Here is a 12,358-nt window from a genome sequence, read left to right on the forward strand (position 1 = left end):
TTGCCTAGGCGGGCACCTTAGACACCTTGTTCGCCTACTTGGTGTCGCTTTGATTTTTTACCTTCTCCAACGCCTTGGGTCGCCTAACCGCCGTGACAACTATGGTATTAGGCCTTAATATGGCCAAAAACCCATCGAGATGGAGTGCCGAAATATGGCAGAAAATATACTATATTTCACCGAAATTTTGGAAATCTCGACCAGCTTGAAATGGCGAGGCAAGACGAAATTTCGAACTATGATTGTGACAACCAAGCTGCCATATTGCCAGCAATCCGGTCTATCATTAGCGGACCCAAGGTTCGAAAACTCGTTTCGTTTTGGTATTTTGGGCTGATCGAGATATCCAATTTCGGATATTTCGGCTGAAATATTGCATTTTTCTGCATGGTTTCGATAGGTCATTTCGGTGGGTTTAAGGCCAAGTTTAGGCCTGAAACTTCATGGAAACCCTATTTTAGGCTATATAAACACATGTAAATGTTCAAATTACAAAAATAGTCACCCAAAGTGGTGTTTTGGATTTGCACCATTGACATATACGGTCGAATCCTAACATAAAACTTAGTTAATTACACATATTGTTCAAGACTTTAAGTACTAGAGGACATAATAAGTTAATAATTAATAAACAATTTAAACTAGTAAATTCACTTGGAAACATGAAGTGAATGACTCATTGACTCATAAGTCACAACTTAAGTCATAATATTAAGTACCATAAGTCAGTAACAACTTAACAAGATAATATCAATATCCCAAATTCCCAATACAAGTCAAATAGTCATCAAGTGACTCAAATGCTTACAAATATTCTAATAATAATTACTCGGCTGTCCAGGATTGACCCCACTTATAGTCCGATGGAGCCGACATGCATTGTTCTCTTACTGTAGGACATATGAATACCACGTCATAGTCTGGGAGAAGAAACGAGTATAGTCATCCACAGTTGCCCTGTAAATTGCATCATCAACATGTTGAAGGTAACCATTGTTGGAGTTATTAGCGAGGAAAGTACTGGTCTCTCTTCCCCAACTCTGGCGACCCGTATTCAATCCTGTGTTCTCCAAGTGCTTCCGGCATAGAATGAGTGAAAAATGAGCAAATTGCACCAAAAACTAAAAAATTACCTCGACCGAGAGCTCACGAGACAATGTGTAAATAGAAGGGAATTTTTGTAATTAAGGCTCGATATCTCGCGAGATGGTACATTGGCTCGAAATATCGCGAGATGATCGAAATTTCGATCGTAACATTGTATTTTTTCGTATTTAAGTGGCATTTCGTTTTGGACAGGTCGAGATACACGAAATTCTCGAGATCTTGACTGAAATTTCACGAGTTTTTGTAGATTGAGCGGACCAAGCATATTGAAGTGGATTGTCACTTTGGTCGGGCATAATTCAAAATCTTCGGATATTTTGGCCAGGCCGAAACGAGATGCAATGTCAAAATGAAAGCATGCAATATTTAGAAAATTTCGGTGTAAAAAATGTACTGTTTTCATTTCAGTATTTCAGCATTTTACACCCAGAAATGGCCAAGCAAAACTCATAGAAAAAATACAGTATTTCGGTGAAATTTCGGTATCTCGGAAATTTCAGTCTGGCCGAAATGGCCTTCCGAAATGATATTTAATACTATGGTTTAGGATGCTGTTTTAAAGAACTTATTGGGACTCCTTTCGTTTCTTCTAAAGACTAGTTGGCTGACATGTTTACTAAGTCTTTGTTTGCTCCTAGCTTTTGCACTTGTTGTAAGTTGTAACAAGCTGAGCATGGGTGATGTATATGCTCCAACTTGAGGGGGAGTGTTGAGATTTTAGGGGTAATTTGGTCTATTTAGGTCTTCTAGTCTTTCATGTTTTTATTCGTTACTTTGTAAGGCTGCGGTAAGTACAGGGGTATTATTTTCCCCCTGTATATTTTGACTTAAATATATATATATATATAATGAGGGACTTGCGGCAATAGTTAATAATTCTAGCCGAAGGCAGCCTCCCATGATATTGGTTGTCTACTCTTTTCTCCTCTCTCTCTATCTCTGTCGCTCTCTTTTCTCTTGCCTTTGTTTATTTGCAGGTTTCTGGTCTTCTAACAGTTTACAAGCTTTAAGTAAAAAAAAAAAAAAAAAAAATGAAAATAGAAGTATAGTCAAGATATTCTTCCTCACAAGTTTAATGCACAAAAGATTAAAACAAGACTTCTAACAATAATAAAATACTCCCTAACTTGACTCTCAGCCAAAACTTGGCCCCACTTTTAAAAGACAACTAAATATAGTAAAAAGACAGATTTTGCAATAAACCTCCTGAATTTAGAAATTACAGTTAAGTCCCTGAAAAAATAATTTCGGTAAAACCCAATAAAGAAAAATAGTTTACAATTTTTGACTGGAATGTTTGGGCTTTGCCTTCCAAGCCTGTCATGCCATTCTTGCCAAAGCAATTGGATCAATGACATGATGGATCTATAGGCCAAGCAACGGCTCGGTAGAATGAGATGTGTTTTGGGCTTTTTTCATATTTGATTTTCGATTGGGATTCTACATTCATAGATTTTTTACTTTTTCGTTCTTTCTTTGTTATTGTTGTGGGTGGCTTGCCCTTGCCACGTTAAGGGCGTTGTACTTCCATTTGATCATTTCCAATGAAGGTTGTTATTATATAATAAAAATACGATGCAGTTTTCCTTCAAGATCTATTTCTACAAAAAGTAGCTTGTTTTGATTGTTTGTTTAATAAATCTTGGTAGGAAAACTTGTTCCACATGCCAAAATTGAACTTAGCACCCTTTTTTTATTTCAAATATTGCAGGTGGGCGTGGCTGAACTTAAAGTTGCAGTTGAAAGAACTGGGGGCCTTGTTGTGCTTGCAGAAAGTTTTGGGCATTCTGTTTTCAAGGATTCTCTGAAACGTATTTTCCAGTCAAGTGACTATGATCTGAGCCTCTCATTCAAGTAAGGCCTATGTGAGCTCTTTACTTTCTGTATGAGGAAGTAGTCTGATAGTTATTTTTTTTCTACAAACTTGAATGTTCTTTCCAAGTTTAGTGTCCTCAAACATCCTGAGAATGTCCTTAAATATAAGCTTTGAAGAGCTTATCTTCTTTTGTCCTGTAATATAGTCTCTCACCTTGACACAAAATTGTGATCCTGATCGATCTGTTTGCTGTCTGCATAGTGATTACCTTTACTTTCTGAGTGAAATTTTCTTTCTTAATCTCTCTGTTTCATTGTAAAGAACTCTTTTAGAGATCATCAGGAGAAAAGTAAGCAGCAATATTAATTGTAACAGAGTTAGAAAAGGACTAATCTGTATTTAGGGCATGAGCAAGAGAAGAGAAGAAATGAGGGAAGAAGAAGAAAGGAGAGAAGAATAGGGGGAAGACGAGAGCAGACCAACTAGTGAATTGAATTACCCTAATTGTCTGTGTTGAGTTTTAGTGGTATTTTCTTCTTTCTTATTATTCTGGGGTTTTATAATCTGGTTTAGTGTAGATCGTGGGCACAAGGGTAGTTTAGTCCTTGTACTTTATTTCTTTTGTCTTCTGATATTTTATTATTAATATATGAGGGAGAGTCTGCGGCTAAGTATTCAACACTACCTGCAGGTCTTCCCCCCCTTCTTGGGAAGCTTGTCTTCTCTTCTCTTTCCTCTCTTCTTTCTCTTCATTCTCTTATCTGATTACAGGGTCTTGGTATTGTAACATGGTATCAGAGCTACTGTAATCAGATCTGAGATTTTCTTCACATCATTCTCTTCTGAGTTCTTTTCGGTTTTCACCCGGTGGTGACATGGTGTGCAGCCACCTATTGCCCTATTGCTGCATCTAATATGAAATGAACACTACTCTCATTAATGGAGTGTCCCATACCTGATTATATGGTTGTGTATTGCCGCTGAATTGAAGGTTCCATCGATTTCAGGCTCATACCTTAATATTGATTTTCCAGAAAACCCCTGATAACATTGAACTTCATGGACTGCTGGTTTTGGTGGTTCTTCTCTGAAGTTTATGGATTGTGTGCTCTTGGTTGCTGCTGGAGCTTGATTCTATTACAGTGTTGAAGGCTCTACTCTACATCTCACTTTGATTTTGCTGCTTCACCAAAACCCTGACAAATCGATTCTCTCCCTGGTTGGTACTCTGGTATCTGTTTATGTTGGTGAAACATTCCCTATTACTGGTTATGTATTCCAGCCCTGTTTTGTGATCTCGAACCGCTCTTGATTATCTTTTCTGCCTAGAATCCATTTTTTCGTGGTTTTTTCCAAACCATGGTTGTTATAGATTATGTGTTACCATTCTGGTTATGTGTCATGGCTGAGACCAAGACTATGGACATTGTTAATGTCCAGATAACATTTACTAAGCTCAAGGAAGGCAGGTAGTAAGTAGTAATCATCACAAAGAAGATAGATAAAAGTGCAATATAGGCCGCTGTGAGCCAAGTAACAATATAAGGTTGCTGGGAACCAAGTAGCAACATAAGGTTGCTGGGAACCAAGCAACAGCATTAGGTTGTTAGGGACCAAGTAGCAGCATCAGGTTGCTGGAGACCCAATAACTCGGCATAAGGTTGTTGGGGACCACAAGTAGCGACACAAGGTTATTGGGGAGCAAGTAGGAATTTTGTTGCTGAGTACCACTAATAACTATCTTAAGATAAAATTGTTGCTGAGAACACGAGCAGATGATAATGATCTTCAAATAAGTAGATGACACTTTGCTGATGACATGAGTAGATAATAACCTCCAATTGAGTAGATAAAAACTTCAATCTCCCCCTCACGTTTCGCATTACATGTGGACAAATAATGCAGAGGATGCAATAAGGAATATTCCATCATCATATGGTAGTAGTAACCAGCATCACGAAGGATGAGCATCACATCAATCCCATAATCAAGAACAGCCACAAATAAGATCCCAGATAGGCTAGATTTAAACGAATTTGAGCAAATAATCTCCAATAATAACATCAGCAAAATAATGGCTTCACAAGGAAAGAACCAACACCCAATATAATACAAACAACGTGCAACATCCACTTAAGAGCAACAACATCATCATTCCATGCAAGTATCAATCTTCAAAACATTGCAACCCCAACTGATGTGATATAGGGGTCCAAGACCCTAAATTGGGTGCTATGGGCCCACAAATGGCAATTGAAACTGAATTATAATGAAGGAATGACGATTTTGTAATTTATTCCAACTGAACCAAATAGGGTGGCAAACTCGTAAATAAATGGCTCTCATTTTAACAATGGAAGGGCAATTCTGTAAATACCTTAACATTCAGGATCCATAAAGGCTAAGGACACCAAGGGGATTCTTATTTATTGAGTGGGGCGAGATTTGGAATAAACTTAAAATAAGGGACAAACCAGAATTAGAAGTAATATTTAGGGGTTATATTAGAAATCAGAAAGAGCCTTGGTGCAATGGTAAGGTTGCTCCATTGTGACGAAGTGTTCACGGGTTCGAGTCTGGAAACAGACTTTCTGTGAAAGAAGGGGTACGGCTGCGTACATTATGACCCTCCCAGACCCCGTAGTGGCGGGATCCTATTGCACTGGGTATGCGTACGCACTTATTAGAAATCAGAAGTAATAAAGCAAAATATCTAATACTTATTGTCTTGAAGCAATATGAAAAGGAATTCTTCTTCCTCACGATACTAAGTGGGGGGGGGGGGGCGAGATTGCAGAAGTCTTCTTCCTCACAATAACTCAAAACCTCTCGATGACACTCGATGATGTCGCAAAGAAATAAGGGTTCTGATGTCGGTTTCAGAACCATAGCAGCAAAACGACAACGAAGCAGCAAAAGGCCCATAGTGGCCGTTAGCAAACATTTAGTATATGGTTGCAGAAAATCAAACAGGAATTTATTCAACTACAGATCGAAGAACCATAACAAACAATAGCACACAGCAGCATCAAGCAGCAAACCCTAGCAGTAAATTGTTTACAGAAAATTGAAGCTGCAAACAATACGAAAAATCAGCACATAGCAGCAAATCGATACCAAAAACCGAAGCAGCATGGGAATCGATTCAGGTTTGATCTTCATATAAATAAAGTCTTCATTGAAACCCTATTTCTTCTTCTCTTATCAGCTAGGGTTTCACAAATAGGAATGGACCACATAAGTGACTATGTACACCACAAATCAGAGAACCTTGTATGACTCTCAGAACAGATCAGCAATAAGATAATAAGTACTGGTTACAGCTTTGATACCATGTAGCGAAACCAGGATCTGAAACCAGTACTTGCAATGCTGCAATTGTGAAGAGAACGATGGAAGAGGAAGAGAAGATATGCTGAATCACGATAGATTCAGTCTGTGTGCTATCATGGTCTCCCAATCTTTATGATACTTGCTATTGTAAGTAGACTCTTAAGTAGGAATCCTACTTAGAGTACACAACTATAGTTATAAGCTGAAAAGAAAACTAAAACAGGAAACTGAAACAAACACATCACGATAGAATTATTTTGTCATCTTTCATTTTATTCCTTATTTTGTTTTAGTTGTGGGACCGAGAGACTTGTAATGTTTTTGTTAATGAACCCAGTTGAACAAGAGTATTATATGTATTTCGTAGTTACAGGAAAGATTTTATTAAGCTTAGTAGTATCCAATCAAGTACCTTGCAGAGTAATATGGTTTCATAATTTAACCAAATTTCTGATTTGTTGAACATGGATAAGAGCTGAAGGATAAATATAGAATATGTTGCGAATATTTAATTTAAGCCTGCTTTAGGTAAATGTTCCTTTGAGTGCATAACAAAATTAGTGGTGGTCTGTAATGTGCAGTGGTCTGGTCTAGCTAAATTAAATGTTTCACTCAGAGTTCGAAAACTCGTTTCGTTTTGGTGTTTTGGGCTGACCAAAATATCCGAAATTCGGATATTTCGGTCAAAATTTTGCAATTTTTTTTGGTATGTTTTGGTAGGTCATTTCGGTGGGTTTTAGGCCAAGTTAAGGCCTTAAACTTCATGGAAACCCTATTTTAGGCTATATAAACACATTTAAATGTTCAAATTGCAAAAATAGTCACCCAAAGTGCTGTTTTGGACCATTGATTGGCAATGTACGGTCGAACCCTATTGTATAACTTAGTTAATTATACATACACATTGTTTAAAACTTTAAGTTCTAGAGGACATAATAAATTAATGATTAATAAGCAATTTAAACAAGGAAATTGACTTGGAAGTTGGAAACATAAAGTGAATGACTCATAAGTCATAACTTAAGTCATAAGTACATTAAGTCAATAACAAGTTAACAACTTAAGAAGTTTGAATCTTGTGTTCTCCAAGTGATTCCAGCGTAGATTCGAAGGTCGGTACACAAATAAGCAAAGAGAGTTTGAAGAATGAAAAAAACAGAAGAAACAAACCACAAAAGAGAAGCCTTGTTAGTCTCGGTCGAAATTTCGACGGTGACTAACGAGTTTCTGCCTTTTGTACTAGGTGTTTTGAAAAGAGAATCTCGATATCTCGCGAGATGTACCAATATCTCAAGATATCACGAGATAATCGAAATCTCGACCGAGATTTGGTATTTTTTTGATTCGAGGTACCATTTCGTTTCGCCTTGGTCGAGATTTTCGAAATATTGGAAATCCTCGACCGAGATTTCGCGAGATTTAGTACTATGGTTTCACTATGTTTAGAATTAGGGGCAATCTGGTCATAAGTTGTGGGGTTTGGGTTTTTATGTTATTTTCTTTTCCTCTTGTTATTAGATTGTAATTTGTAAGGAGTTAGGGGTAAATAGTAAAACCCCCAACCATGGATTAAAGTATTGGTCCATATTGTATCGGTTTTCTGTTGATATCAATACGATACTGACCGATACGTCTCTTTTTAAAAAAAAATGTATTGTATCTAGTGTCTCGATGTGTATCGACCGATACTTGTCGATGCAATACGATACGATCGATACACTCAATACGTACCAATATCACCATTTGTTTGGGTTTCTAAATGTATCGATACACATGCCTTTTTCACATTTTACACTAAACACGAACTATAACCCCCAAAATCTTTCTCGGGGACTACGCCCCTGAACCCCCAAAGAGATTTGTTCGCTTGCTATGGGTCCGCATCATGAACTAAATCTCAACTTTTTCTCCCTTCGGGTCGTGCCTCAAAATATGTTGGGCTGGTTGGATCCACATCGCACTCGAATAATTGGAATACAAGACGTACTCAACTTTTGAAGGGAAAAGGTAGGTTTTTTTCAAAAAACTTGATCTTTTGCTTCAAATCTTGCATTTTAGTTCTTTCTTTTTTGCTATGATTCAAGAAGAATAGGTTCAACTAACTATTACATTTGCAAAGATTTGAACTCAAATCCACCATTTTTCACCCAAAACCAAAAATGGCTTCAAAGTGCCGCACTTGTCTGGTTATACATATTCACAATTCTTAGTGTATATGCATGATATACTGGTGGGTCAAACCCGAGCCATTGGTGAAGATAACAGAGAAAGAGATGGAAAAATTTGTTCGCGGCAAAGTGATCTACAGGTTCAGGGTACCCAGAATTCTCGTCACGGATAATGGGACGCAATTCAACAATCCTATATTTAAGACCTTCTGTTAGACATACCACATCGACTTCCGATCCTTCTCCGTAGCTTACCCACATGCCAATGGCCAGGTCGAGGTAATAAACAAAACATTGCTCGAGGGAATCAAGAGGAGACTAGATGAAGTGAAGGGGAGATGGGTAGAGGAACTTTCCAGTGTCCTATGGGCATACCGAACAACGGTAAGGACACCCACCGCAGAGAGCCCATTCCGACTAGCATACGGAACCGAAGCTCTAGCACCGGTCAAGGTCCTTGCCTTAGTCGCATAGAGTCTTGCACTTCAACGAGCGAACGTATGACGATGGACTTCGAGCGAATTTGGATTTCTTGGACGAGGTTCATGAGAAAGCATTACTCCGGAACGTGGCATACCAGCAGTGAATGGCCAAGTATTATAATTCAAGAGTCAAAGAAAGGCTGTTCCACCAGGGAGACTTAGTTCTAAGGAAAGCTCAGGCATCACAACCAAGGAAGGAAGGAAAGCTATCGGCAAATTGGGAAGGACCCTACATAATATCCAAGCAGATACGACTAGGGACATATCGCTTGAAGACTCCGGGGGGCAAGAAGATAGACCGACTCTGGAACTTTGAACGCCTAAAGAAGTTCTACCAGTAAGGGATCAGCTACAAGGATCAACTACAAGTAGTTAGTTATTTACATGTTTAAAGAATTTTTGAAGTTTTTTCAAGTAGGATTTTTTTGAAGTTTTTCCAAGTTGAAGATTAACAAGAAATGAAAGCTCTTAGCTTCACTTCCCCGTTGCCGAGCACTTCTCCATCACCGATCGAGTTTGCACAAGCACCAAGGCCATTAGCAACGAGGCTCTACGCCAACCAAGGCCATCGGCCACGAGGCTCTACGCCAACCAAGGCTGTCGGCTATGAGGCTCTATGCCAAACAAGGCTATCAGCCACGAGGTTATATGCCAACCAAAGCCATCGGCCATGAGGTTCTTTGCTAAATAAGGCCATCAGCCACAAGGCTATATGCTAACAAGGCCATTGGTCACGAGGCTTTATGCCAAACAAGGCCATCGGCCACGAGGCTCTACGCCAACCAAGGCCATCGGCCACGAGGCTTTTTGCCAAACAAGGCCATCGGCCACGAGGCTATATGCCAACTAAGGCCATCGGCCACGAGGCTTTATGCTACCCAAGGCCATCGGCCACGAGGCTCTATGCCAACCAAGGCCATCGGCCACGAGGCTCTATGCCACTAAAGCCCATCGGCCTCGAGACAACAGATAAAGGTAAAATTGTATGCACAAAGATCTAAGGTAAAGATAATAAGACATCGAAATTATGAAAGGTACTACAAGCACACGCCAAAAAGTACTCTGTTACACAAAGAAATAAAATCAAGGTTCAGGAAGAGCAAGGGCGGCAGTGGTGACATCAACGCCCTCCTTCGGACAAGGGAGAACCAAGCTCGGGTACCGGGCTACCTTGACGCCCTCCTCCGGACGAGGGACATTAGCTATCGTCTCGTCAGCATCCGCAGTGGCAGAAGGGGAAGAAGGAGAAGGAACCCTAGAAGGCTGAAGGGGAACTATGCCTGGAGATGAAACCGCCTCAACATCCTCCTCCGAACAAGGATCATCGGCCACTACCTCGTTGGCATCAACGGCAGCAGGAGGTACATAGCTCTGAAACTCTCTGAAGTCGTAATCGGGAGTTCTCCCGTGAACAAAGCCTACAGCGTCGTTTATACCCATGGTATAAACCTCGTCATTGTAAGCATAGAACATGTCAAGCTGGCACGGGATACTCGGAAGTCAGCCACGGCTTGCTCATGGGCATGGGCAAGATCAGAAACATGCTGCTCCCGTAGGGTATGAAGCTCGCCCTCAAGGGTTCGGACCCTGTCGGATAAGTCCGCGGTTCCATCCTCCAAAGTAGCCTTCTGAGAAGACAACGCACGAATCTCCTCGACCATTTTTGCCTCTCGGGCGGCCCCCACTTCGCATGCGACCCTCCGTCCCAGGACTATATGCCACATCTATATGCTGCCATAGAGTTGATGAATGACAGTGTTTATAATGCAAATCCATGAGGCAGCAAACACTTTCTGAAAATCATCAAGGACCGTTGGGAAAATCAACTTATGCATCCACTGCATAAGGCTGGTGAGTATACACTCTTTGTGTTTATGCAATTACATGATGTAATTTATATCTTTTAAAGTTAATTTGAAGGATATATTACTAAGTACTAACTAGTCAATATGTAATGTCAATTTCAGCATATTATTTGAACCCCAAGTACCAATACAGTCATAGGCTTGGGCTGAATAGTAGTCTTATTGACGCAGTCAAAGAAGTAGTTGCCAAGTTGGAGCCGAATAGTAAATTACAGGCGATATGCAACAATGAGGTGAGTCTTATAAGTTATAATTCATTTGGAATTACTCAATTCAATACTAAATAGTAATAAGTCATTACTAATTATAAATATTTTCCAAATGATTATAGTTGAAGACTTTTAGGGATGTATTGGGAAGTTTTGGAACCGATGCTGCAGAGCAAGGCCGGACACGCGGTGATGCCAGTACTCATTACTTCATTAGTCATTACTCAATTCAATATCTTATTCTTTTGAAATGAAGGTGACATGTCTCTTTTGTTGTAATGAAGCTGAATGGTGGGTGTTGTATGGGGGTTCAGCAGATAATTTGAGAAAAATAGCAATCAAGGTTCTCTCCCAGACATGTTCAACATCGGGCTGTGAACGAAATTGGAGTACATTTTCTCTCATCTACTCCAAGAGGAGAAATAGATTGGGTTCTGAACGTCTCTCTGACTTAGTGTATGTGCATTATAATTTGAGGTTGAAGATGCAACACACCAACACATACGCATGGGACAAGAGGGTATCAGGGAAAATATCGATCTCGCCGACATTTTCCAGGTGGAGTCAGATGATGAAGATCCTATTGTTGATTGGGTGAGGGATAGAGGGGAGCCAGTGTTAGATCAGCCTGGAGGTAGGCCTGACCCCATGATAGCTGAACACATAGAAGTTGATGTGGATGACTTCATGGCTACAGAGGAGGGTGAGGTACACGCACGGGACGCGTCACCCATACCGTTTCAGCCTACTGGTGGTGTTGATGAGGCGGATGAAGATTGGTCTATGTCCTCTAGTGGTGGAGATGGACCAGATGGTGGTGGTGGAGATGGTGATGGTGATGATGTAGGTGATGATGAAGGTAGTGATGGACGTGATGATGATGGTGATGGTGATGGTGCATATGAGGGAACTCGAGTCCCGTTTGTGGTACAAGAGCAGCAAGAGCAGCAAGAGGCAATCCGTGCCCCCACACCGGCCACACGGCCCACTTTGTCCACCTCGACCTACTAGAGAAAGCAGCGTGACAAGTCCCGTCCTTGTGGTCGTGGTGGTAGTACTAGTAGGCAGGCTGAGCTTATGGACATTGATGCCCTATCTGGCTCTGTTGGTGGACTGAGTATTGGCAATAGAGACAGTAGATCGAGTGGGCATTTCCGTGCCCCATCTTTTCATGTAGACAGCAGTCCATCTCCAGCACAATCAGAGGAGGCTTCAGAGCATAGTTCATCTTATTCACATCCATATGGCGAAGGGCAGTCTGGGTTGTACCCTTGGGGGCAGCAACCTATGTCTTCTCCATCCATTCCCAGTTTTGAGTATGACTCCCACTCACAGGGATATAGTGGCTCAGGATCGTCTTTTGTGGATGACTTCTTTT

At 40.4% G+C, this 12,358-nt stretch overlaps 1 protein-coding gene and 1 long non-coding RNA gene across 3 annotated transcripts in view; one reads left to right on the forward strand and one right to left on the reverse strand.

The window, feature by feature from the left end:
* Positions 1-5,217, reverse strand: part of LOC122665012 — a 30,373-nt gene extending 25,156 nt beyond the window's left edge. Inside the window, exon 1 of the long non-coding RNA XR_006333414.1 lies at positions 5,071-5,217. This is a non-coding gene — a long non-coding RNA (uncharacterized LOC122665012). The remainder of the gene's footprint in view (positions 1-5,070) is intronic.
* Positions 1-12,358, forward strand: part of LOC122665011 (protein transport protein SEC23-like) — a 113,840-nt gene that overhangs the window by 55,300 nt on the left and 46,182 nt on the right. For both annotated transcript variants that reach the window (XM_043861067.1, XM_043861066.1), the window contains exon 4: positions 2,819-2,961. In XM_043861067.1, the coding sequence (XP_043717002.1) occupies positions 2,819-2,961 (143 nt within the window). The remainder of the gene's footprint in view (positions 1-2,818; positions 2,962-12,358) is intronic.

Source organism: Telopea speciosissima, chromosome 6 (assembly GCF_018873765.1).
Source record: "Telopea speciosissima isolate NSW1024214 ecotype Mountain lineage chromosome 6, Tspe_v1, whole genome shotgun sequence".
Taxonomy (NCBI): Eukaryota; Viridiplantae; Streptophyta; class Magnoliopsida; order Proteales; family Proteaceae; genus Telopea; species Telopea speciosissima.